This window comes from Solea solea, chromosome 6 (genome assembly GCF_958295425.1).
Source record: "Solea solea chromosome 6, fSolSol10.1, whole genome shotgun sequence".
Classification (NCBI taxonomy): domain Eukaryota; kingdom Metazoa; phylum Chordata; class Actinopteri; order Pleuronectiformes; family Soleidae; genus Solea; species Solea solea.
In genome coordinates this window covers 14,191,442-14,219,123 of record NC_081139.1, presented here as the reverse complement: position 1 = coordinate 14,219,123, position 27,682 = coordinate 14,191,442, and the positions used below count along the sequence as shown (strand labels likewise).

Here is a 27,682-nt window from a genome sequence, read left to right as displayed (position 1 = left end):
GAGCGACAGTTCAATGTACCGGAAGTATAGTCACAGGCTTGGAGTTGCTGTCCATCTGGAACTCGTTCCCCAAATTTTCCAAATTTTCCCTTCCCAAATAATAATTTTCTCGGCTGTCGTTCCAGACGGACAGCTCCAAAACTCAAGGTCACAAATCATTGCAAACAAAAAGTGTATTTTCAAACAAATAAATTACAGTATTTTTGAATGATTATGAATCGATATTTTATTTGCAATTTGTATGTTGTGATTGTGTCTTTTGCTTCTTAAAAAGTGTTGTTTGAAAATATTGACTCAAATCTAATTCCATACCTCTCTAACTGGATATTTTTGCATGTATGTAACATAGTTACTATGAAATAGAACCATATCACCCCCACAACCCCCTTTAATAGCTGGGGCTAATTGTGATTGTGGTGTATGCAGAGCTGCAGTTACAGCACCAAAAACTCTCAGATACAGCTCTGCCCTCACTTCTGCTGTGGGTTACTGACCTGCATCAAACTGTCCAAACACTGCAGTTCATCAGTGCTAAATAACCCTACTCCCCCACACACTCCTCCCCATTCATTTACACCTACTGACTTCCCTCTGCCGCATCCTCCTTACCCGGACAGGACAGACATGACACCATCTTGACGGAATAATTAAACATCAAAGTGTCTCTTTTATGTATTCCATTCCCCCCTGCACAAAGATAGAGGGGTTGCCTCCTTTTCCACAAGGATTTATCTGACCATAGTTTTTATCTGAAGCTAACAGTCAGAGCCATGGCCTTTAATATTCCTCCCTTATTGTGGACCAGGGGGATCAGTCTCCACTGAGGACCAAATTCAGGACATCAAAAGCCTTTTTCCAGGCCTGCTTTGTCTCGGACTGATCCCAGTGGAACTCGACCTGAGTCTTTACAATTGCAGATGAATTTCTGCGAGATCTCCAGAGGCTTTCCAGATTCACACCAGCTCACTCAAATCATGGGAATAGCCTTAATTTGTTTTTCCACGCTCACTGAAACCCACTGTACACCAGCTGGATGAACACGGCACGTATGTAGCCCAGTGTAGTAAATAATTTAATATAATTTTTGAGGTAATGTTGTGTTAAGTAGACTGTGTAGTCTTAAAAAGAGGGCTAATTACCTTCAATTTTCGGGCCAAATGAAGCATGGTTTTATGAATGCGCTGGTCCACAGAGTCCTCAGTGACACTGAGGTCTTTCATATTATGCCAGCAGCTCTTTCACACCATGTGCTGTGGGCTGTCTGCAAGCCCAGTCGGCACAACCGAGTGGCAGACATAGCTTGAAACAATCAGTTTGTTATCAGCCACGCTCACTGTGGTTTTGTTTTCGCGGCGTTAAATGGGAACATGGAAGTCTGAGGCCCCTTGTCAAATCGATCTGCTGCATGGATACGTACTGGTATGGTGATGCAAACACTCAGCTGCAGTCGCTGTAAATCAGAAGAGCACAGCAGCGCCCTGCGATATTAATGCCCTCCTTGTCTACGTTTGTTGTGAACACAAATGGTGTGTGTCTCCTGTATTTCATCAGCTTGTGTCTTCAGTGTAGTTTGGGACAGAGTTTTGAAGAGAGGTTTTCCCTACATGACGGACTGCAGTCGGTCTAACTGCCAGGAGATGACCCTGTCATGAAAGTGAGGGTCAGAGAGAGAGAGAGAGAGAGAGAGAGAGAGAGAGAGAGAGAGAGAGAGAGAGAGAGAGAGAGAGAGAGAGAGAGAGAGAGAGAGAGAGAGAGAGAGAGAGAGAGAGAGAGAGAGAGAGAGAGAGAGAGAGAGAGAGAGAGAGAGAGAGAGAGAGAGAGAGAGAGAGAGAGAGAGAGAGAGAGAGAGAGAGAGAGAGAGAGGTTTGGCAGCTGCTCAGAGGAAGGCCACAGAGGCCAACGGGGAGTGAAAATACTTGGCTATTCTTGAACATCTAAAATAACAAAGGCAAACAACATTACTATGTGTCAGCATATCCTGAACATGCAGCTGAGGTTTGTTTGAAAAAGCCGGTCAACTATAACCATTGATTATGAAATTTAAGCAAAAACTATTAACATGGACACACACAATATTGCAGGCTTTACCTGTTAAACTGCACTGATAAAATTATACTGTCAGTTTACATCCACCGTCAGTCACACTTTTATGCCCATACCTCTCTAAATGGATATTTTTGCTCAATGCTGTTTACTGTATGTAACATAGTTACTATGAAATAGAACCATGTCACGCCCACAACCCCCTTTAATAGCTGGGGCTAATTGTGATTGTGGTGTATGCAGAGCTGCAGTTAGAGCACCAAAAACTCTCAGATACAGCTCTGCCCTCACTTCTGCTGTGGGTCACTGACCTGCATCAAACTGTCCAAACACTGCAGTTCATCAGTGCTAAATAACGCTAAAGACATGACATATTTGCATATTTGACTCTTTACAAGACCGTCGTTTATTAACATCGGCATCATGCTCTATTGAAGAACACCTGAAAACCATAAACTCCTCAGGAAAATATTTACTGACATATAAATCATGTTTCTCACTTGATTTATATGTCAGTAAATATTTTCCTGGAGTCCTTTTCTCATAGACTGACAAACAAACTAGTGGAGTCGCAAGAGAATACAGGTTTCTCACACATCTGCATTGGCTTTACTTTTTGGACTTGGAGACTACAACCATTATTTATACACAATATATCGTCATGATGCCCCATAGTGTCTGAGTTCTGCTTTATTAACGTGCAACTGAACACTGAGTTTCACTGGCTTCATAAAAAAAGAAAGTTGTCACATTAGTGGCAACAACAATCAAACAGTTTGTATTTATACATTTTGATATTAACAGTTGTTATGACACAGTCAGAGGTGAACACCTCAGCACCTCACCCGACTCCTACTTCCTTTATAGTGCATCATTTTATTATTTGCTGTGCCTGTTTTAGTGGTTTAATTCCCATTGCACCAGTGTTTTATACAGTTTTATTTTCTTTACGTAACTTTTATCATTATTTTAATTTATATCAATTTGTTTTTGCACTAAGGGGGGCCTGTTAAAGTTGTTATTTTAGCGATAGAAATGAAAACATGTGACCTACCATGGCTCAAACAGACAAATCAGCGCTCACTTGCCGTGATCTGAAGTCACAACACAGCTAAAAAAGACAATTTTAAAATTAGAACTAGTTTTTTTTCCCACAAACACCAATTAGTGATAGTGAAATTGACCTCTGACCTGCCTTGACCTGTCCTAGGGTTTGAACTTCAGTCATTTGTTTGTCTTTTCCGACACACACACACACACACACACACACACACACACAGTCTGTCATGTATCCCAAATAAACCAAACTGCTACTTCATTCCGCTGACTCTGCAAAATGAAATGATTCTCTTCCACTTGTTATGAAGTCGACATGACAAGTCAAACAGCCTCGAGTCTCCAAAAGCTACATTTAGCAGTCATGTCTTTCACAAAAGAGAGTTTGTCACTATGAAAAAAGTAGAACGAAATCAAACACTGGCCCAGCCTTTCACACCTACTGTAGCATTATGATTAAGGGGGAAATGTGTGGCAGCAGTAAGTGACAGCCTGCTAAAGAAAGGGACAGCAGCTGGCTGGTGGAATGTGAACATGCGCTTGCTTTACACACACTGAAGCGAGGAGGGATTTTGCTCCTTGTCTGGACCACGAAGCAGCTGGCCTTACTTGGTAGTGCTGGAAAAAGTCTGTGCTCTGCTCCCCTCAGACAAGAGCAGTTTGCCGATTAAAATAAATGAAAACAGGAACTCCGAAGAAGTAGTGACGGAAGAGACCAAAAGAGAGAACATTAGTCATTTTCCCTCAGGAACAAGTAAAGACTGGTACATGTTATGTGGTCAACATTTGGGAGAAGAGAGGAAGGAGTGGCATGGGTGGATGCTGGTAGGAGGACTCTCACATGCTCCTCTTTCATACAGACAGTGTTCAGCCCTCAGTTGCCTCACAACATCTGGGTATCCTTTACCGCTTTGCCCTTTCTTCAGTGCACTTAATCCAATCCAAATCTCAAGTTTCTGTCCTGAAGATGTCAGGGACATGTGGAATCTAATGTGGAAGTACTGCATTTCAGTGCGGACTATAAGGTAGGTGAATCATGTTACTCCAGAGGCTCAAAGCATGGTGGTGAACTTCTGTGAAGGTTAATGCTGATCTCTGTGCTGGGAAATGCTCCAAGTTTTAATTGACTTTTCATAACTTTCTGGATGTTGTCTTCAGATTGCAACTTTGTCCATAATATTTCAATGAACTGCATAGTCCATTAGTATTAGAACCATGTAAAATGTCCATTGCCACTTCTTGAGGCTCAGGTTTATATAGAGACTGCTTGATTTGCCCATTTTGATTTATAGTTGTATAAAACCGTTATGGTGCACATTGTTTTCAAATAGATTTTTGTCAAATGCATACAGTAAAAGATGATTTGCTGTCACTACGACAGTGTTGTTTTTTTGTTGTTTTTTAAAAAAACCCTGGGCTTCTGTAGGGGACGGGTTAAAACATTAATGGTTCCACAGAGTGATTTCACCACTGCAAGGCTAAAATTAGTGGCCATTGTGGCTAGAGCAGCCTGAGTCAGCAGCAGCCAATCACCATTCATACACTCCTATGGTCTGTAATTCCAGTCGCCTCAGGTCGGATAGCTACATTTTGGAATTCAAGCTTTAATACGGAAATGAATCTCCCCAATCCACCACCACCACCACCACCACCCCCTCCTCAGTGTGTACGCTTGTTTTATTGAATTTTCTAAATCGTGTCTGGCACAACACAAGCACATCGTTCTGTGTATCATGGCCATGAGACATTTTCTGTCTCTATGTCTCATGAATGTTGCAGTGACACGGTTTTTCCACTGAGCTTGGACTCCCTTGTGTGCTCGGCTAAAAATGACCAGACAGTCACTCATACATGTACGTACAAGTCATACACGGTATTTTTAAATAGCCTTGTCTATATTTGTAGTGTCCCTCGTATTATCCCACTCACGGTGTCTCACTCAATGGCACCAACACTGGCAGTTGTAAAGGAAAATTATAATACATAAGTATATGTTTTATGTGGCCCACTCCAGTTAGTGAGGTTAACAAATTGCCCACACATTTACTTTACACATTTATTGATAACAGTCTGGCTGCTATTCAATCTCATGTTGGCTCTGTGTTGGTACTATAGTATTATCTTATTTTGTATCTTGAGCTGTTAAATGCTCCATTATAGCAGTTTTCTGTTTGGTGCCAGACATGTAGCATAATTGAGTGTTTATGAGAGAGAGTTTAAGCTAAAAAAAAAAGCCTGATTTTCTAGCTCTGGCTGCAAACAAGATTGATGAGAGCAGAGTTTGAGGGCCAAATACCAAAATAGAGCGTCATCTCTTAATCCTAGATACTATAAGAATGCTTATAGGTGCAGAAAAATTACAAAAACTTATTTCATTGTAAATTTTTTGTTGTTGTTGTTTTTTCTACAAAATATTTGACTAAATTGTTTAGAAGGTTTTATATAAGTCACCTTTTAAGACTTCCAGTTCCAATTCAGCTTTTCCCAATGATGAATTGCTAAAATCTTGTCCCAATACTGTGAAAAACTTGGTCTAAAACAAGCCTAACATTCAACTAGAGCTGAAACAATATTACTCGATTAATTGATTATTAATCGATTACTAAATTAATAATCAACTGTTTTGATAATCCATTAATCGGTTTGAAGCTTTGTTTCATCATTGTTTCAGCTTCTTAAATGTAAATGTAAAGAAATCATTAAAAGTGAATCATCTTTGGTCTGTGGACAAAACAAGACATTTGAGAATGTCATTATTCCCATTAATAATCGTTAGTTGCAGCTCTACATTTAACCTTGAAAGAATGATTTGTGGGATTCTGTTGTTGATAGCAAAAAGCTGAGTGATAATTCAGTGGAGCTCAGCCGCTGCAGGAAAACAACTGCTGTTTGCTGTGCATCTTAACACACACACAAAGCCTTCCACAGTATTATTTTAGAGACATTTTAAGACTGACCTTTGATCACACCTTTGTCTGAGCAAATGAAGGCAGTGTCATCTTCCTGCAGTGCATTCCTGGAGATAGGAGTCATACGTCAACAACTCCCCCTCCTCTCACATGCAGGTCTCACTCTCCTCTGACCTCGCTGCTCTGTCTTTTCTCCCATCCAATGCCTGACGACATACCAATCCCATCTGTGTGTGTGGAGAAAAGTCAAAAGTCAGTATCTGCAGGGAATGTTTAATCTGCATTGCAGGAGGAGTTTTAAAAAATAAATTCTCCATAAAGCGTGGTTTTACAGCATGGGTTGGCCCCTGGCTTGTTGAACCCTTAGCATACTGTACGGTGTGTACATGCAGGCACTTTAAAAAAAGGTTTGCCAGTGAAATAGTAGAGGCCAGGGAACATGATCTGACCATTTCAACTGCAAGCACAAGGGATTATTTATTTAAGCCAGGGACTCAGACTTTGGAGTTGGAGCTGCCAGTTTGCGATGACGTACAGTATGTGTCGGTCTTTTTGCCTCCCATGCAGCTGGCTTCTTCTAGGGAAGGAAGTACAGTGTCTACAGTGATGCATTAAGATCATCTTGTGTCTTGACAACTGATCCAGCTCCACGCAGTTTCCTGGCAAGCAAGAAAATGCTGCAGATCAGAGCCAGTGGTTTGCCTACATAGCCGTATACCGTCTGTGTTGTGGAGTAAAGCTGACTTGTCCTTCCACCGCCCTGCTCTTTAAAGGTACAGGCGTTTTTTGCTCCGAAAAATTAGAGGGCCTTCTGTAAACAGAAGTAAGCAGTCAGTGAGCTGTTAGCGACACCTCCCTCTGAACTGCAGCTGTTAAAGTGGCAGCAGGATCTCAGGAAGAGTTTCCTGCTCTCCTCTTTCTGCTCTAACACACCTGAGACACACAGACAGAGGGATTGTTATCATTAGGAGGGTGGAAGGCATATGGTGAGTTTGGCTGTGTTTCACTTTTGGTGAGCTGGGAGGGTTATGTGAGGATAGGTCACGCTCTGCAGTCGTGTGAATTTGTTGTTTTTGTGTTTTCTAAAGAAACTGCAGGGTTGTGCGTCATTCTTTTCTGTACACCGGGATGTGAGTCTGGGACTCTGGCACCTGTGTAAAATTGATTTCAAGGTGTCTTTATTTCTGCTGCCATTCCTCAGCAATTTCACACTTAGTGTCTTTAGCATGGCAGGAATTCTTTTCATCCTGATCTGGCTTGTTAGAGTTGGTTGTGTTATGCAGTGTCGTGACACACAGTGAAAAGTCGTCTCTGCCTCTTCTTGTTTTGTCTTTAGGTCAATATATTTCTCTCAAGAACTTGCACACCAAGTAAATCTTGCTTAGTCTGAGGCTTTAAAACTGTTACTTGTTACGTACTGTATGCCAAGAGCTGTTATGAATATTTCAGAGTTGAAGTGTCTTATTTCCACTGGTAATATGATTCACTCTTTGTGTTCTTCACTCACAGTAGATCTGTTGAGTTCTACTTTAGTGCAGTTCAGTCATGAACAAAAAAAGAATAAGAATTTTGCTCTCTCACACCTTACTCTGGAATCTGGAAAGCGGTGGATGAATTACTTTAGTCCTTTACTTAAAGGAATTGTTCAGGTTTAAAGTGTAGTTGTATGAGGTCTTGAAATTCTATCTACACTGGGCTTTATTTCTGTGGACCCACATGGAAACATGCCACCAATCAGCCATTTTACATCACAACTCCCTGAAGATTTGAATCCACTGCTGTCTTCATTAGTATGTTCAAATATGTTGATGGATGTTCACACAATGAATTGGTTTCTTCAAAATTCACTCAGGAGTAAAACTCTAATTATCTGAGCTTTACCACAATAATTATCAATATCAATTAGTTTTTTGGGTTTTTTTCTCCTTTATTTACCAGATAAAAGACCCATTGAGATCAAGATCTCTTTCACCAGGGTGACCTGGCCAAGAAAGGCAGCAGCACACATCATAGTTAAATAAAAACAGGAAGACAACAACTACAATACAAACATAGAAATACAAGAGTACAACTAGACAAACATAAAGTGCAAGAGTTGTGGTAATTCACATTTTAAACACAAAGCAAATCTTGAACTGTGTTTCTTAGCCTTGTTTTTCCACTTATATTAACGTGGGAAGTACCATGTTTTCCTCTGTAATGTTGTCTAATATGAACAAAATAGAAAAACTCAAATACAACACAAGTAAATCTTGAGTCACTGTTCACTACTGAATTAGGAGTCCACATTTCCACTGGTTCACAGTATCTGCAGATGAATGTTTAATTTAGACATAAATATCATCTGCATTTATTGCTGCCAGTCCCAGCTTTGATGAAAATGAAATGAATTTAAAATTGCTATAATAAAGATGAAATGTCAGGATAATAACTTAGATGTCACTGTAGCTCTGGTTACTGCAGTGTTCTTAGTCCTTTTTTAATTACTGGCAGGTTTCAAAATTGGCCTGGTCCTATAACACTAGTGGTGACCCATGGCTCTGTCAATAATGAGCTCACAGTGGCTGGAACGATCAGGGGACGCAGCCACTACCTGAGTCCCCCCTCCATCTTTTATGCATTTCAATGAGGCTACGCTCATCCAACATTAATGGCCACATTGGCCCTGAACAGGGATCACTCTATCTCGGGCCAGCATAGGCTCTAACCCAGGCTGTCAGTGGTCCAGGGGATGACTTCAGCCAGGCCCCGGATGCCCACTAACGTGACTTCATCCTGAATCTAATGACAGCAATATTTTACCTGTTAATGGCACTCAGATGAATTAGAGCAGCAGTGGCAGTGCTCTCACAGGGTCCTGCAGCCTTTTAAAATCTAAGCTACTGGCCATATTCTTTGTGACCTTTCACTTCCAAAGCACTTTTCATAGCATGGCACCAGAAAGTCCATTATTCTCTCATCAGGAAGAGTGATGCCTCCACCTTTGCAAATTCAGAACAGATTGCCGTGTTCCGTGTAACAGCTGGAGGTAGCGCTCGCCAGACTGAGGCTGTGTGTATGCATAACCAACCCAAGTGTTTGAGGGTTTCAGTGTGAACCCAGCAGCTCAGGGCAGAGCATGCACCGCTGCCAACATCTGGCTGGTCAGGTATTACGTAAAACCTTAACAAACATTATTGTTAATTTATTCAAGTCATCCACAGGCGAGTCTAAGTGAAGGGTGAGGTGCAGTTATGCAAGATGGTGGATTATTTGTTTTGTTATGTTTCTTTTTTATGAAAAGGCTCTGAATTTTAAAATCACTCTTTCCAAAGGAAACTGCTTGCAGTCACTTCCTGTTGTATGATCACGTACAGTGCGGATTACCAACTAAACACAATTAAAGAAAGAATTTAGTCATTTCACATTACAAAACTTGAGAATGACACAGACAGGCAGGTTTGTTAGGCAGTTATTTGCCTCAAGCTTGTTAACATGACATTTCTGGATATTTTGCTGCCCTGTAGCTAATCAGTCTGTAGCTAATGGTTCCTTGATCACACCGTGCTACTTCGCCCACACCCAATGTTTTTGGGGGGGTTTGGACTGTGAGGATGAATCATCTCAGAGCAGTGGCTCACATTGCATACTTTCATTCCTTGCAAGTCAAATGAATTAATGAGCCTGGGTAAATCAGACATTGATTAGGTCAATGCAGGAATTATAGTTCTTTTATTTATTGACCCGACATGCAATAAAAAAAAAAAGTTATTACCTGCTTTGACCTTGTCGCTCTTCTTCTTCTCCTGCTGCCCAGTCTCCATCTCCCGCCTTCCTTTGCATCTTTGTCTATGTTTTGTGGTCGCAATCTGCAGTCATTTAGTATGAGAGAAGACCCAATCAGTTCCTCCGTGCTTGAAATTCCTCTCTGTTAAACACTTTCTTTTATTAACAATGTCATAAATTATGGAGGGCAGGAGGGAAGAGGGAGGATGGAGCTGGCAGAAACGAGCGTGCAAGTACAGTACACAACTACACACAGCATCACTAATCAAGTTGAGTGGGCTGTGCTTAATTTACATTGCTCACATGAATCTGAGCATGAAGGAACAAACCTGCAAATTGTCATACTGACTTTGCAGTCATGTCAGTAGTGACGGTCTAATGGAGAAATCCGTCTATCATCCATCCATACCGCTTAGTCAAAGCTTGAGCCAGACCTAGCTGATGTTGGGGGTGCAGGAACATATTGTGAAACTTTATGCGATGAGATTAGATTCAAAGTCGATGCAAAATCAATGATCATATACAGAGGGGAAGACATGTGCATATTGGTTGCTGACAGTGTACGATGACACACTCTGAAACCAGTGTTGTCTAGAAACTTGTGTCTGACATTATTGATGCACATTTAATGGTGGTCTCCTGACTCACTTCCAGCCAGGCAACCTCTCTTTTGTTGGGCAATTAATAATTTTTCATGTCTGGCATCATTACGTTCAGACATCATGGTCTCCACCGTCTTGGCTCACTTTGAAGATAAAAAAAAAAGCCAATGACAGCCAATTGGGATCAACCACACAGACACATGAAAACACTCTGAAGATTCGGTTTACCGCAGTCAAACAACAAAGCAAATGTTTTATTTTGCCCCTCACGTAGAATGGAAGTGGATAGGAGGCAACATTTTGTCTTTGTTGCATAACATGCATTTGTGTAACCAGGCCCTCCCTCACGCTGGTAGAATCATGCAAATAATTTGAATTTGTGTCATTCCTTCAGTCGCTTAAAGTGGTTTTTGGTGATGTTTGGTCTTCTTGAACAGAGAAGATGTGATATTACTTGTGAGCTGCATCCTTTCTTCTGACAACAGGCTCCGTCAAGCAATGTTAATGTGAATATACATCAGCAGTGTATGAGTAGGCGGGAACAGGATGTTCTCCTGAACTTTTTTAATCCCAGAATTCTTCGTGTTTTCAGTCATACTCTACTTTATCTTGCCTCCGTGCAAACCAGCGGTTAACGTACAGTAACTGCCCCACACCAGATGACTTCCTCTCCTCATTAAAGAGTAGATTAATTCTGTGTTGACACAGAAATAGAGAGAAGGAAGGGTTCATGAAATGAGTGCTCAGATGCAAGCGGGGCATATACACAGCTGTGTCGAAGCATGTTTTATGAGCAGCAGGATGAGATGGCAGCGTGATTGGTGGGGCAGGTGGTGGACCACTGGTAATTACTGGGCAGCGACGCTGCACAGTCAGTGGTCCCCACACACCAATCTGTCTTCCTCTGGCCTCAATGAAAAGCCTTTTAACATCTGATTAGCTTTTAATGACACTCTGTGGGTGTGGGTGTGGTTTGGATATGAGGCTGTAGTATATGCAGATAAATATTGGTTTTCTGATTGAGGAGCTCTGTGATCCAGGTGTAGATAATTGTGCTGCATGTCTATTATGGTTTTTTTAGAAGGATGTGTTTGCATGCATTTGTCTTGAAAGCATCAATTCATCAAGGAGCTGTTAACATTGTTCTATTTCTCCCCTCTGTCAAAAATCATAGAGTTGCTCAGTAGAAAAGATCTACAGCATATCAATGTGTGCTCACTCTCAGTCAAAAACCAAAAAACTCCCTATATTGAAATTGTTTTTTGACTTTTTGTTGTCACTAATATCGTGGAGTTTTTTTCATTGTGTTCGAATATGGTGACAGACTGCCCAATGACAGGGGTCAAAGGTGATACTATTGATCCTGGGAGGATGTTGCAGTGTAAAATGAGTTGTTAATACTCATCAGATTTTTTACGATTGCTTGTGGTATATTTTCAGGCAGGACCAGCAGGTTAGAACTGCTTGAAAGGTTCAGCTGTTGTTTATGTTTATGACATAAAAATGTCATAAAGCGTTCGTGGGGGAGGGGAATGCAAATAACACCAAACAATAGGAAGCTAGCTATTCACAATTTAAGTTTACATTAAAATGTATTGTGGATTTAAAATAAATCTTCCAAAATGGGGGGGGAAAGATAATGCACATTTATGTGTGTTTCCATTTAATGCTTTTAAGTGAATATTGTTCACACGTTCACATTTACTTTTTATCAGTACACTAACAAATGTGTGCAGCTGCCCACATTCATTTGGACAACCTAACCAATGTCCCATCCCTAACCTTAACCATAACCAGTGAATGCCTTACCCTAACCTTAACCTAACCAAAATTCACATACAGTATAAGCCCCTAAACCTCCAGTTCCCCAAAAAAGGTTCTGCCTCATTAGGACCAGGTTTTGGTCACCCTCATGACGACACACGCACACATCTGCCATCTTTTGGCAGTCATGAGTCAGTGAGCCTTATCCATTACCTGCTGCACGCCCTCATGAGGGTTTCTCTCAGAGAATAGACACCGCTGCATGTCAGGTCTCTGTGCCACCCTGGTGGCTCTGCTATACCAAACCAAACAAACACACCACTCTCTGAAGCTCTGAAGTGAAGGAGTGTTGCCACGTAATAGGTGATGTGCTGTGTATCCAGAACAGAGTCTGCCGCGATGGGCCATGTTTGAAAGAGCTGGCACATCTGTAGCAGAAGAAGGGCTATCTCTATCCCCCTCTCGCTCTCTCTCTCTCTCTCTTTCTTGACATCACAGGCTACAGACTGTCGCTGCTGCCTGCATCTGCACAGGGGGCACAGAGGTATGGTCTCCTGAGCAAGCACTTTTACATTATTAGTGCCAGAGGGATTACATCAACCCGATTTTGTGTGTGTGTGATTATCATTTACAGTAGCCTCTGTATTCTTCACACGACAAAACCATGATTGGGCGAGTGGCCTGCTTGAAGAAAGTAGTTTCCCGAGGTGTCACTGTTCAGAAGCGTAGTCCTACAGCTGGACACCTTGGTGTTGTGATGGGCTGTCAGGAGATGCAGGTAAAGGCTCCTCTTTGCCTTTTTTTCCTCTCAATGGCATTGAAGCCGACGGTTCTGACGGGGTGTCAGAAGTAGTGCCAACGCAACACCAAGCCCCTGGGCTGCGGGCCGCTCTAATGAGATCCCCTGAGTGGTTAGCAGGCTGATGGAGATGGCCTGTCCTCTCTCCTCCCCCTCACTCTGCACACTTGCCTCTAATTTGTGGGAGAAGAAAGAGAGACTTCACAAGTGCAAGAGACAATACTTTGGACAAAAGACAAGAAGAAGAAAGAAAAAAAAAATTCTGCAACATCACAATGAAAGCCCCTTCAACCTCATTAGATTGTCTAGTACATGCATCGCTGCAGGATAAGATCAGTCAATGTGTCCAATAAGCCGGGGGGAAAAGTGATTGTGTGGCGTGAAAGGCGTCAGGTGTTCTTTTGTCGAAGACGTTAAGCATCAGATGTGCTAAATGTCTGTTTCCTTTTATTCTAATTTTGATGTCGGCTCCAAATATCAAAGTGCTTTACATGTTCCATAACTTACAAGGACCTCCTGAAGACTATAAAAATGTCGCCCTCTACTGGCCACTTAACAACATAGCCAGAGGAGCGGAGAGCTGGTTAGTCAGAGTGGCATCAGAAAGTGATGGTCTTCTGACTTTAGCAGCTTATGTTGTATTTGCATTTCACGAGTGCACTTATATTTTATCAGGGGAAAGGAAAATGGATATTTCTGTACAAAAGATGTACAAAAAGAAATTACACTGAGGTACAAATACCTTAAACATACTACAGCTGTGTTCATTATTTGTAGTTGTTTGGTCATATTGAATTACAGAAGAGGAACGATGAGATTATGGTTGCTCACATGTCAGACAATAAGACAATATTCAGAATTGTAATGTTTTTCATTGACAAATATTTATTACTGGTCTTTGAAATGTCCCTAAATATAACAAGCAATTTACAAAAGACCACATATGTCTTTTGTGTTATTCTTTATTTCCATGACAAAAAGAAAAAGAGAATGAAATAATAATTTCAAACAATGCAGGGAGGAGATAGAAAAAGACATAAAACGAAATATGAGATAATACATAATTATTATTATTATTTCCAGGTTTATACTGCAGAGCATGCTGTTTTAACATTTACATAAAACTGGTATTTTTTTATGTTAATTCAAACAAAACAGATGTTCTTCTGAGGCTGCAGCCATCACAAGTGTGTATGAAGCTGGTGCTTTTCTCATCTGAATTATGTAAACTTGAAGAGGACACTGTTTAGAGAGATTTCACGCCGTAAATCAAAGTGAATCAAAACAATGTGCTGCCTCTTCCTCCACATTCACCTCCAATCTCTTTCCTCCTCAAATCAAAGTTGCTTTACAACTCTTAACAGCACAGATTAGGTGACTAAGAGTTTCTTTTTATGGTTCAGTGGTTTTGTACTAACCTCTCTGATATAACGATTAGATGTGTGGTTTGCAATTTATCAGAGGCTGGCGTGAAACAACTCTGGGAAGGAGTTTTCAGCTATAATCATGCGGATGGTTGTTCAGTGAGGAGTGTAGCCTCAATATCACAGATTAGGAGCAGAAAAATATCCACTACCAAGGCGTGTTTTATTGCTTTTTTGATCCAAAAGGGCAAATTACAAATATTTTGTAAGTGCCTTACCCATGAAATGTGAACCACTGCCACAAAAACAAGCAAGAACCTTAGAGGACTATTTTGTCCCTGCTATTGTGCTCATGTACATTCTAAAATTCCAGTATAAGCAAAGAAATGGAGATAGATGTAGAAGTCCAAAAGTTTCTCATAACTTTCTTGGTGATCTTGGCATTGACACCCTCGCACGCTGCTTTGTGTTGCAGAGTGTGAGACAGTGCTCCTGATCCCCGTGATGTCACAAGCTGTCCTGCCTTCAGAGGCTTATGGAGAAAAGATAGCAAGTTGCCTTATCCTCATTAGCACCATTACATTTTGACGTGCCTCCAGCTATTGTTGTGTCTCCTGCTCTCTCTCCCTCTTAGTTGTTTTCTCGTCAGTCCTCGCCTTGGAATACACTCAACCACGCCCAAGTTATTCCATTTTCATGCGAAAGATGCCAGCAAAGAGGGACAAGGAAACTCGCTGTGGTTTTCCCATAAAGAAAATAACGTTTACATGCAGTAAAAAAAACAGTAAAAAAAACCTCCCTCATAGTAAGGTGAAAACAGAAAGAGGCAGATAATAGTGGTTACCGTCAACAGCACTTACTCTGCTTGTTTGTTGTTAATGCATTATGCCAAAATCAATTCACTAGTCAAGAGTGGGCGACCATTGCAAAATACTGGTATGTAGGCTTAATACATTATGTATAATGTCTGCTGTGGCCTAAAGGAGTTTCTCTCAGGCTTATAGACTAAGCAACAAAACACCCATAATTGTCTCTATAAGCATGCAAAACAAAGAGACGCCATTACTTTGCATTATGCAGAACATGGGTCCATGGATTTTCACTCCTACCTCTTTCCAAACTTTGGCCACTGCTGCATTGTTTTTTGTTTTGTTTTTAATCATCCATACCTTGAAACTAATCTGGGAGTACAATGATACAAATTATTTAACTTTAGGGTTAACTTCACTTTCTCATGAAAGCCATGAGATGTAGCTGAAAGCCTGGGAATTCATCAAGTTAATCTTAAGACTTACTATTTCAACAATTACTGTCTAACCTCTAACTTCTGTGATGTTGTAAAAACATGAGTTCCTAAATTAATTTTGAAAAGTGAAAAACAAAATATAAAAAATAGAATATATTTACATTTGTTTGCAATAATACTATTACAATATAGACTTGAAGTAAGGATTAAGGTATTACCTTAATGCAACACCGTAGAAAGTTTATTATTCCTGTGCTCCCTGGAGAGAAAATAGGATTCCCAGTGCCTAAAAACAGATTTAAGCTGGATATTTTTGTGGGACGCAGATCACAATCTGAAAAGTTAGAATACTGGGAAGGAGAGCTTTAAATCTCAGTAATGTTTTTAAGCCAAAGCTAAACTTGAGCTAAACGGGGGCACCACCTGTCAGATGGAGCCATTAGTTGGAAATCCCATTACCAGTAATCCTATAGGCCCAGCGGTACGAGCACAGCGACGCGTCTCCACTCTCTCCCTCTGTCTCGCTCTCTTTGTACCTCCTGGCACCACCAACAGTTGTGCTGCCACATTAGTCGTCTTGGCGGCAGGCCTGCAAGTGCCAGGGCGAGAAGGGGTCACGACCCCTGGCAAACTTCCTACTAGGTGGATAGAACGAGACTCACTCGGGATATTAATGCCGCTTCATGCCAGCTGCAATTTACAGTTGCAACAGTAAGTTTCCTCTCCTGAGCTTTCCTGCACCAGGATACTTCTCTCTCTGTACAGTTTTTGGTTTGACTGTCCTGTTTCACAGGGTAGAATGCCCTGTGCTATGCTGTGTGAAAGTTAAACTAAATATGAGGGACGTGGCATGATATATGATATGATATGATATAGAATGTGGACTGAACGCCCAAAGATCCCGTTGAATGTGTGATTTATGTACAAAAATGAACAATTAGCTTTATATGGCGAGGAGTCAAGGATCTACATGCATGAGAATGTGATGCAGTGAGCAATGCAAACATGCTATAGTAATGTTTTCTGTGTACGCCATCTATGTTGAGCAGGCCAACAACAGATTTTTGTTAATTCCAAACAAGTAACAAAGTGAGGAATTTGCAGAAATTTAAACTAAATTATTGGACCAATATGAATTTTGACCAGATGGTGGTGCTGTGAAAGTTTAAGGGGATTATCAAAGGCATTACAACTCATTCTGAGTGGAGAGGTACTGTATGTAAGCTGTGACCACAGAACCACCACATGTTAAGGATGGAGATATGTTTCTTAGTTTCAGTGTTTATTATTTTTTTGTTGGATTTTAGTTTTGAAACGTGCAACACACAGGACTTTGACCCAGTAGTAGGGGTTTGCTCATGGTAACTTCTTATTATTCAGGTTTTTCTTTGGGGGATGTTCACTCACTTTTTCATTAGATCTTTGGATAAATTCAGTTTAATTTGGGTTGTGAAGAAAAGATGTCAGTTCATCCAGTTGTTCCAGACGTACAGTATATTTCCTCAAACAAAAAAAACAATTGTTTAGAGAGCATTTGACACAGATGACTGTCTTTTTAGGGACTTCTTTTTATAAACTTTTTATAGATTATAAAACATCTTTATAGTCGTGTAGTGTAGTGTAGTGTAGTATAATCGATTAATCTTGTACCAAATTTCAACATTTGTATTCTCACTTCCGTGTGCATTACAGTAACATCTCTATGACATGGTGAAAAAAGCAGAATGTAAACCTTTATCTCAGCAGCATGACTGATTCTCATCTGCTCGTTTGCCACAGCCATATTTTAACCTCCTTTTTATTTCCCACCTCTCTGCCAAAGATCTCTGCACATTCTCCCTGCAATCAAACCCATTTCATTAATTACCGCGCCTCCACTCGGGGAGTTAGACAGCCATTCTGTGCAGTAGCTTTGTTAAAAACCAGCATCCTCCCGGGGGCATGGAGCTGTGACTCTGGCAGCAGGGGATGAGTTGCAGAGACAGACTTTGACCTTGCAGCAGCACCAGTGAGAGGCAAGGACTCGCCAAGCTGCATCAGGCTGGACACAACTCTGCTGAGGGAAAGGGAGAGAGAGAGAGAAAGAGATGGAGAGTGTGTGTGATGAGAGGAGGGGCTGAGAGAAACATGAGGAGAGAGTGACAGAAGGGGGGAAGAGAGAGGCTCAGAGCGCAGGAGGCAGATGGTGAGAAGGGCCCGGGCTGTCTCTCTGTCAAGCTGGAGGTGAATGTGCAAGGATGGTCCTTTGCTTTCATGCTGCCAGTGTGGAGTGTGTGGCGGGCTGCTTGCTGTCTCTCTCTGTCGGTAGGACTGCTGCTGCTTACCTTTCTCACAATTCTACTTTTTTTTATTTTGTGTGTGTGTTGTGTTTTTTCTCCATTGTCATCATCTACCTTTTGTAAATCTGTCCTGTTTGCAACACTTTTGGCATGACCGCGTCCTCCATGTGAGGTGAGTGAGCGAGCATGTAGGAGAGGGGAGTGCTGCAGGGCTGCACATGCTCTGTGTACATCCGCTGCCCAGGCAGGTGTCTGCAGCAGCAGCTGCATTGGTATGGGCCCCCCCGTACCCACCCCCTCTCTGTCTGTAGCTTGATGTCATGGCAGCTGATGTTTAAACCCACAGTTAGCCGCAAACTGAGGGCAGAGGGGTGTTTGACTGTTATCATCAATATTGTCCTGCATTTGGGGTGTCTGTGTAGACTGGGGATGACACAGAGGCTGTTGTGTTGTGTGTTTTTTTTTTATGTTGTTTTCTTTTTGTCCTGCCACAGGGTGGCTGATGGTCTTTCGCTGAGCGTGTAGCAGCTGTGTGATGAATTCCTTTTGATCCTATAAACAATCCCAGGAATAGTTCATTGCATCAGGCTGCTCTGTGCTGACCGAGACAACTTTCAACTCACAAAGTGAATTGGCACCTGTGCCATACTTCCCATTACTGCAAATTAGATAGAGGCTCACACTCCTTCGCTGGAGCTAATCCCAGCTGACATAGGGTGAAAGGCGGTGTACACCACGGACAGCTCGCCAGTCCATCACAGGGCCAACATACAGAGACGAACAATCATTCACTCTCTCATTCACTCCTACAGGCAGTTTACAGTGTCCAATTAACTCTGCATGTTTTTGGACTGTGGGAAGTAACCGGAGTATCCAAAGAACCTGCATATCTTAATATAGTTTAATAGGTTTTGGCAGAGCACACATTAATTCATCGATAATAATTCTGGGGCTGCAGCCCACAGCACGGGCTTATGACTGATTTGTGTGATCTTGGTGGATACAATTCCATCTCTTAGTCCAGATCTCTTTTTTTCACTCCTTGCATAAAGCATCCTTTGTGGTGGGATTTTCAGGTTGGGTAGATTATACACCATTAAGCTGCTTGGTAGCATATAATTCCTGTGGTTATGAATTTAAAATGGGCTGATCTGTGCTGATGTTGTTTTATGTTCGTGAGGATCTGTCATGGGCAGCCTACTCTGAATTGACGCATTAACTTCCATAGTCAGTATATCACAGCTGTCAGAGGATATTTGTTTTCTTGTCCAACATTTGCAAAATTGTTTCCTGCCTGCTTTAAATCCGCAAAGCGGCCATCCATGGCAAAACAAAACTTAAACACAGAGAGAATAGCACATCCAAATTGCTGCTGTAGGAGCCATTTTTTTTTCCACCAGAGAAGTGCACTGAAGCATTTAGGCTGTTTTAATGAAAAATACATCACCATGTGTTAAATAAATCATGGGTCCATCTCAGAAATTCAGGAATATTCAGAGGAGACGATAGGGAGCCAGGGAGCTGTGACAAGTATCTGATGAGTCATATTACATCAAGATTCAAAGGTTTGTGGTAGAGGCTCACTGACTGGATAGGAGCTTGCTTTTTCTGGCCTGTCATTCATTATTCCACTAAGGAAATTTCATTCCGGGATAATGATTGTGATAGGATTCTGCCAAAGTTGAACAGAATCCAAAGTGAAGACACTGAGACATCAAAGCTGCAGTGCAATGCTTTTTTTCTAATTTCTAACGAAGTGACACAATTGTGAATATAGCTTGACAGTTAGCGTCTGATCGATCTTGATAACCAACAGCTATTGTCTAGCAACTCATTAATCTCCGGGGACAACAGCCAATATTTTGGGGTTTCCATTTAGTCAGTAGATGTTCAGGCCAAGATTTCCATTTTCTGTTCACTGTAAAATGCTCAGCGTGCAAAGAAAAAACTGCCAGCCAATGAATTGTGGGTCATTAACCTGTGGGCAACGAAAACAAATGAGAATAGTCAAAGTAGAAACAGAAACCTGAAGGCCTTCGTCCCTTAAGTTGTGTCCCTTGCCCACAAAGTCTGCAGAATAACATGCATAATCTGTTTTCCCCCTAATATCTTATTAAATATTGATTCAAAGATGGTGCTGAGAGCTTGGTGACCAAGTGACCACTTGTGGGTTGTGTGGTGGCTGTCATAGTTTGTTCAGAGTATTATTCCTCATTTGTGAAAGCAGAAATGCAACTGCCAGGCAGTCATTTTAAATGTGTAAGTGTACAAAACAAGAAATGTTTGATTTGTATTCTGTGAACATGCAAAATGTGGATGTTACAGGTAAGGGACAGTTGTCTACTTTCTGTTTGCACAATGAAACGTTGCATGGTTGATCCAGTGCATAATGTGGATTACAAGATGTTGATGGATGCCCAGAATTGGCCCACTGGGTCTCTGGGATTGGTGATAACAGTTTGCCATAAGGCTCAGTAACATGTGGCAGGGAAAAGCTGCAGGGGATTATTCTGCTGGTGCTTACTTTGTCTCTTCCAATTATTACCACAATTACTGTCAGTAGACTTCATGTTCTGGATATGCTGAACACTGTGAACGATGGTGTGTCGTTTGTGTTAAAAGTTCACTGATACAATAAGGCAGCAGTTAGTCATGCAGCTGTGACACGTCCAAGCGAAGAGAGTGCACGATAATAGGGCAACATGTTGGTACAGGCTTTGACTGTCGTGATGTTTTAGAATATTGGACCAAGATGAGTGGACTGGTTCTTTTATTAGGAAGTTGGGCTTCTTGCTTTAGCTGTTTAAAGAGAAATTATCACTGCCTTAAATTTGGAAGGATGGCGAGTGCCCTCTATATCTCCTTATTAAGAGGATTACGATGACCTCAGATTGTAGCAACCTCCAGGCTTGTGGCTACTGCTGTTAGCCAATAGTAGCTCTCACTGTAGCATGACAATTTCTTGGGGGGGGGGGGGGGGGGGGGGGGGGGGGGATGGTGTTGTGCTGCTATTCAGAGGAGTGCTAAAAATACTACAAGATATGTATTTACACATGTAGATGTGCTTCGAGTATATCAAAATGCACTAACACAACCAGGCTGCCAAGATCACGTGTGCAAGCCACTGATATGTGTGAGCTCATGTTTCTAAACCAAAATGACGTTACTTATTTACATGTCTACAGACTTGCATACAAACATAATAGTGCTTTAGCTGCTTGTGGTGCTTTTGACTGAAAATTAGGAAATTAGGGTGATTAGGGCTAGCAGGGAGATTTTGTTGTTCTCATAGCTTTGCAAGCTCTCCATAAAAAAAAAACACCAGAATGTTCTCATAACATCACAACAATCCCCTGCAACATGTGGTCTGCTCATCTCACTGTGTTGTTACATGCCACCACTAAACCCCTGTCCTGAAGAAGGACTTCAGAACTGTCATCTCTCTAAGAAAGATGTTAAATAAAAAAAGGACATGGATTTTCTTTGTCCTTTACCACAACTTATTGTTGGGAAGTAAAACGTTATGAAACTCTCCAGATGTTTTTTTCACTCCAGAAAGTTTTGAACCTACAAAGAACGTATTAGAATGCAGTGAGTGTTTTTCCATGTTTTTGTAGCCAAATGTCCTATTGTGACTGCTGGCTTTTCCATTTTCACCAAAGCAAACCATTTCACAGTTGCTCGGCTTAAAGTAAAATGTACTTCTTGCAATGCAATGCACGATACCAATTCATATTTCAGAGCCACTAATTGCAGTTTTGCAGATTTCACAATGAGCAAAGTACTGTTGAACACTTGACTGGCTTTTTAGCTCTAGTTTAAGACTGATTCAGTGATTGCGCTACACTAGATAACTAAAAAACTTCAAAAATCCAACTTAGAGTCATAATTCACTGGCAGGACAGCAAATACCAGAGTTTGTCTGGAACTCCTCCTGGCTGGACAATTAAAAAAAAAAAACCACTGCATTCCTCATTTCAGTATGTGTACGTCAAATTTAAAAGACTCCAATACATTCCCAGTACACTGCGGTGTGGTCATAATATATTCTCATGGAAAGGAGACATCATTTTTTGGGGGGGGGTTCAATGTAACCTCAGGGAAGGGAATGGCAACAGAGTGGGGAGGAGTGCTTCAACCTGAAGCTTACTTTAATGCTGCATGACAGGTCCTGTCAGGCCTCGCTGTTGGCAGATATTCAGACAACATATTTATCCCCTCAGGAGACAGAGACTCCTGAAGTTACTCTATGGAAAAAAACATTACTGTCTGGCTGGGACACCACCTGACAACTTTAAAAAAAGAAAACAGCCAGCGGTACAGTGGCTGTCTGTATTTCCCAGGTGTCAGTTTCCTTCAATTTCAACTCCTCCTTCAAGACTGGTGACAAATTATGTCAATTTTAGGTCCTCACAGTTGTTGTTTTTTTTGGAAAAGGAAGAAAGAGATGTAATAAAACCAAGTCTTCCTCTCTGTTCTATTTCATAAATGACATGGTTCACCTTATCATCCTTAAATACGATTAGCAGTCCTTTCCATTTGCAACATTCATATTTTGTTGAGCTTGAGGAATTTACTTCTGCTGACCATCCAAAAATACTGTATAATCACTGAAATAGAAATTTGCTGAGATTAGATTTTTCTTCAGCGACAGGAAAGAAATTAACCCTGCTGTAAAAACCATGCTGAGGCTGCAGGACCTTAGTGGATACTTGCTTTGTTTAAATGACATTGTCTGGCAAAGGGATCATCATTGAAAAGCATTAGTAAGTGCACCTCTCAATCAGCACGATAACTTCCATGTTTGAAACCCCCCTCTCACTGGTCAGCCCAATATGAGTGAACCCGTGGAGAGGAAGTTTAGGCTGCCACAGGTCATATCTGAACAGGAAGTTTCAAAGAGGAACACTGCTATACTAGTGCACAGATTAAGCATTTTAATAGCCTCTGCTTTCACAACAAACATAGTAATTAAATGTCAAAGAGAATTAACTTTGCTGTCTGAGTTACTACAAGTGCCTGTCTGTGTATACAATATATATTTGTATGCATGAGGCGTTATCGGACATGTTTGTGTTGCTGAGAAAGACTCATATTGACAGTTTTTGCCCAGTGGGACTTACAATTAGTCTAATTACACATGCTGCACAAACCTATAGGACGTAATATGCTTAGCAAGTTCAATTTAGAAATAGCAGATGCAGCTTATACTGCCAGAGCAACTATTCGGTGTGGCTGACGGCACCGTTTCAGCTATTTGTACTTGATGTAGATTGACTTTTAACATATGATGGAGAACTCTTGTTGAAATAAAAAAAAAAGAATACACTCAGTGGAGGTCATGAAAGGGAATCATATGATCAGATAGTAAATCATATTTTGTCTTCTAAGCTCTGGTGCACCTGGGCAGGTGTACAGTGGGTATAATGTGCAGTATGAGTGGTATTTTACTTTATTCTAAACCAGGGGCTCTCAAATGGGAAGCCTCCCCACGGAGCTTCAACCATTTACAGGGAGTCTCAGTTAATGAATAAGAAAATTACTTTTAAAAGGGAGATAATGAATATAAAATGGTTGCAGTTGATGGTTGAACCAGTGGTAAAAACCGATAAAAGCCTAAGGACAGAACTTTTGAACCATCTAATGACTAGAGTTATATCAAACAGCAATGTTGTGCTCAATTATTGATGGACTATTCTTAAGTAGAATAAGAATTGTGGCTCCATAGGCATCCATAAACTGAGTGAAATTAAGCAAGTAAACTGGAATGAGGGAGCACTTTTATCGTGTTGTTTGAGGGGAGGCTGTGCTGTGTTCATTATTTTATAGCGAATGAGTCTATGCCTCACATTTAATATAGACTATGATTCCCTATTTCACCTCTATAGATGACACAGTTGCTTGTTATAGATTAAGCAGAGACGTGTTTGTATGTGTGAGTGTTTCACGTTAATCTGCACTGCTGGGCAGGTAACTTTCAGGTTTATCAGAGCTTTTCTTGATCGAAAACATTCTAACTGAGGGATTTAGATATTTGAAATGTTATTACACATGAAAAAACTAAGTAATGCAAATGACTGTGTTTTCATGTGGCATTGCTCTTGCTTGTAGATATCAGATCTGTGGAAGTGCTTTCTGCTCTGTCTCACACTACACCATTTCCCCATTTCTTTAAGTTGAAGAGGAAGGAGCACTGGGTGTCACACTGGTTATGTGAGAGCATGTTTTTCACCAAATAAAAAAGTCAGATGACTGACTGACAAAGCGAAGTGACGACTGGAGGAGATAATTATAGAAGAAAACACAGCCTAGAGTTTCAGTTTTAGGAGGGTGCCAATGGAAGCCAAAAATAATCCCCAATCATTGAGGGTAATCAAGTGTGTCACACCAGGCTGCCACTCCCTTCCCCAGACAGGCACACGCACAGGCACGCAGCCAACACAACGCCATCGTACAACCTTTCCTCCATTTCAGCCTCACAGCTCTCCTTGGCAGAGGTGAAAACACCAGCAGGAGGGCAGGGAGACATGTGAATAAGAGAAAGACAGCCTTTATTGCAGATGCCAACATCAATAGCACCCAGAGGCTGCGTGTAGACAGAGGTGCTGCCTGTCCTTCAATAACCTCAGTGTGAGTTACACACACCACAGAAAGGGGGCCGGGACAGGAGCTGGCAGATGAGAGCCAGGCAGGGTGGTGCCTATATGAGCCTCACCAACCAGAAGTAGCTCAGTGTTCCACTGGAAATCCATCTGTGTAACAGAGGAGAAGAGAGCCCTGCCTTTATTACCTGAGCTTTACCTTCACAGCTCCAGGTCTGTTTATACTTTGTCAAGACATACCTAGAGTCAGCTGTACTTTCTCTGGGCTTCTGCACAGTGAAGGTAGGTTTATCTCTGTCATCCTCACAGGCACAGTGATCTTTTATGTGGCTTCATTTCTTTCTTTTATAATGTCTGGCATCCTTCATTTAGGCTGTTTATTGCTAGTACATGGTGCATGTGCACACATGTTCTTATGTTATAATAAGATATTAGTCTCATTTTGTCTTGTTATGTTACATATTTGCATTTTTTTTTTGGTTACTTTGCTATTTGACATTTTGCAATGTATGGCTTTGGTTATTCCCCTTGTGGAAGATAATAGACAGCATAAAAGAAGATAATAGACTTCTCAGTGTTCAGTCCTGTGCCTTGCAGGAGATAATGTACAGCTGCTTTCCCGAGCTGCTGATTCCTTTGCCTGGATAAAGCATCGTTGGAAGCAGCAGGGGCAGCAGGTGTGTCTGTAGCCTGTCATGACCACTTAACTACAATCTCAGAGTGGAAGAAAAGAAGAGGTGGGGTGATGCAGATAATTCACTCTTCCTCTACCTCTCCATTTCTCCCTGTTCACCTCTGGCCTTGTTAGTTTATCATTCATGTTGTTGGTAACGGTGAAGGTGGGGAGATTCCTTCAGTTTAAATCTTCATTTGCAAGATTTGGGTTGTGCCAACAACCCTATAATGTTTCAACACTTGGCCAACACAGCAACCTGCAGCTATGGGTTGGAAATACTGAATGTTACGGAACCTAAAAAGCCCCATTAACCCTCTGAAAAACGTCTTGACCTGAGGAGAAGGAAGAAGGAAAAGAAACAAAACAGAAAGTTACAGCCACAGTTAGCTCATGCTCGCTCTCCCCCTCTCTCGCACACACTTTGTTGGTGGATATTCAACATATATATAATGTTAATTTACAGCCCATTATTCTTAACTTTACTTACTTTTACTTACTGCAAAAATTAATAAAAAATAAGAAAATGCTCTAGATTGTTAAGAACTGGGATCGCGAATACCATTTTAAATGCAAAAGGTTGCTGTTAAATGAAATGTCGAATTAATTGTTCAGTTGTTTCACCTATTATAAGTTTTATAATCTCAGTTCTAATTTAACCTCAAGATGGGTTACATGTGCAGAGTGCAGTTGCAGCTGAAAGAAGAAAAAAAAAAAGCTGGAGCAGAAATAGAGTTTCTGCAGACGTGTGTGGAACATTCAGGGGATTGAACACTTGGCTACATTCATTTTCTCCACTCCACCTGGAATTAAACCTCATTTCATCCAAATAGTTTGACGCAGCTGGTGCCAGGAACAAACAACTTAATTCGCAGAGCTGACGACAGACCACCATTCAACATTCAAAGACTCGACTGATGTATCCAGTCAGATTCAAAGTTGTTGTGTACCTGTCACTGTTGGATTGTATTCTAAAGAAATAAAGAGACATTAAACCTCAAACCACGATTGCAAATGACCTGCACCTCAGCTTCTCAGTGACTGTGTCACTGTGTGCAAATACTTTTAACCACACTAGGCCTCTTTGAGATTTTTCCCTCAAACTCGAAACAATTTTCCTTTTGAGTGTTCTCTCCTTTAATGTGGGTCATATGGGTAAAACCTAATGACACTAAATGACCACAGTGAGCCAGCTGTAAAGACTTAACTTTCCCTTTTTTTCTATACTACAGAGTTGTTGTTGGAATTGTATGTTTTATAAGGAGGCAGATGTTAACATTTTCAGGGATGGATTTATTCCCACCCGCTATAATCCCATATATAATCACACATGACATTACATTTCAAATTGAGAATTTTAGTTATAGTTATGATTAGGTCAATTATAATAATTTGTTCACACCATTGAATAGAATATGCAACACAGTCTCCAGAATCATGTGTTAGACTTGTACATTTCTGTGAGCCACATGTGTGAGCTCATGTTTTCCTGGGTTTGGTTAGGTTTAGGCACCAAAACACATGGTGTCAGCATCCTCTCCATAAAAAAAAAAAAAAAAAAAAAACCTTTGCAGAGTTAGGATGATGTCCCTATAACAACGTTCCCCATAATAGCACAGGAACTCACACAGGGTTTGGTCTAAACTGGGTCTCAAATCATCAATGGCTGCAAAATTTAGCCTCAAATCATTCAAAAAAAGGTCACTTTTACAAATGCTGTCATGACGTCTATGACACAATAGCACAGCAAAATATTAAATTCAACCGTTTTTTCCCCGTACAAATGTGACATAGTGCAGAAAAGTAATATAGCAACATTTTACTGGGATGCTGTGATCATATGACTTAAATCTGCTGAGCTGCATGTCAAATCTATGAGGAAAATGACTTTGTTATGTCCACTAAAAATGAATAATAATTGTGATTACATCTTTGATATTATTAACTCTTTTTGCGACAATGATGCTTTTTTTGTAGCAGGAAACTGAGCAAAATGGAAAAGATGACGAGCTGATGAAGTGTGACCAGGCCTTAAACTGCGGCCATCACCTGTTCAGCCTGCCTCATCTTTTCAGTTCCTGTTTTTCTCCCTCACACATCCTAGTGTCCTGCCCTTTTAAGACACAGTCTGAGCACGCCCTGTTGGGCTGTTCTTCCAGGAAAGGGAAAATGTTTATGAATACTAATGAAGCGGCATCTTGTCCAACAGAGCCTAAGGTCTGCGTCACTGTGATGCTCTCGTCTGTTTTCACTACCAACACAACATGTCAGGATCTGCTGTGACTCCTGTGTGAAAGACTTGTCTAGGCTCAGTGATGAGTTGTTTGAGAATGTGTGTGTTATCTCTTATTTTCGGGACCCAACGTCTTGGTTAGTTGAACTTCCTGTTTCATATTTCGCTCTCTCTCACACACACACACACACACACACACACGCACACGCACACGCACCTGACTTCCTGTCTTTTATCACCACATAGCATCAGAGTTCATTCAGACGCTATGCTATGTGGATGCTATGTCTGCAAAGAATTCATTCCTGGCAATAACAAACTCTGGTGATTCAAACTAATGTCTGCAG

The 27,682-nt window shown here is 41.2% G+C and overlaps 1 protein-coding gene across 9 annotated transcripts in view; it reads left to right on the top strand.

The window, feature by feature from the left end:
• iqsec1b (IQ motif and Sec7 domain ArfGEF 1b) overlaps positions 1–27,682 on the top strand; it is a 159,691-nt gene that overhangs the window by 101,580 nt on the left and 30,429 nt on the right. Inside the window, exon 1 of one of the 9 annotated variants that reach the window (XM_058631295.1) lies at positions 3,793–4,124. The exons of 5 other annotated variants lie outside the window; for them this stretch is intronic. In XM_058631295.1, coding sequence (XP_058487278.1) covers positions 3,868–4,124 — 257 coding nt within the window. In that variant the 5' untranslated portion in view covers positions 3,793–3,867. Of the gene's footprint in view, positions 1–3,792; positions 4,125–16,120; positions 16,260–17,628; positions 17,853–27,682 lie in introns of those variants that run through there. 3 more of the 9 variants (XM_058631300.1, XM_058631299.1, XM_058631296.1) reach the window with 3 other exon arrangements.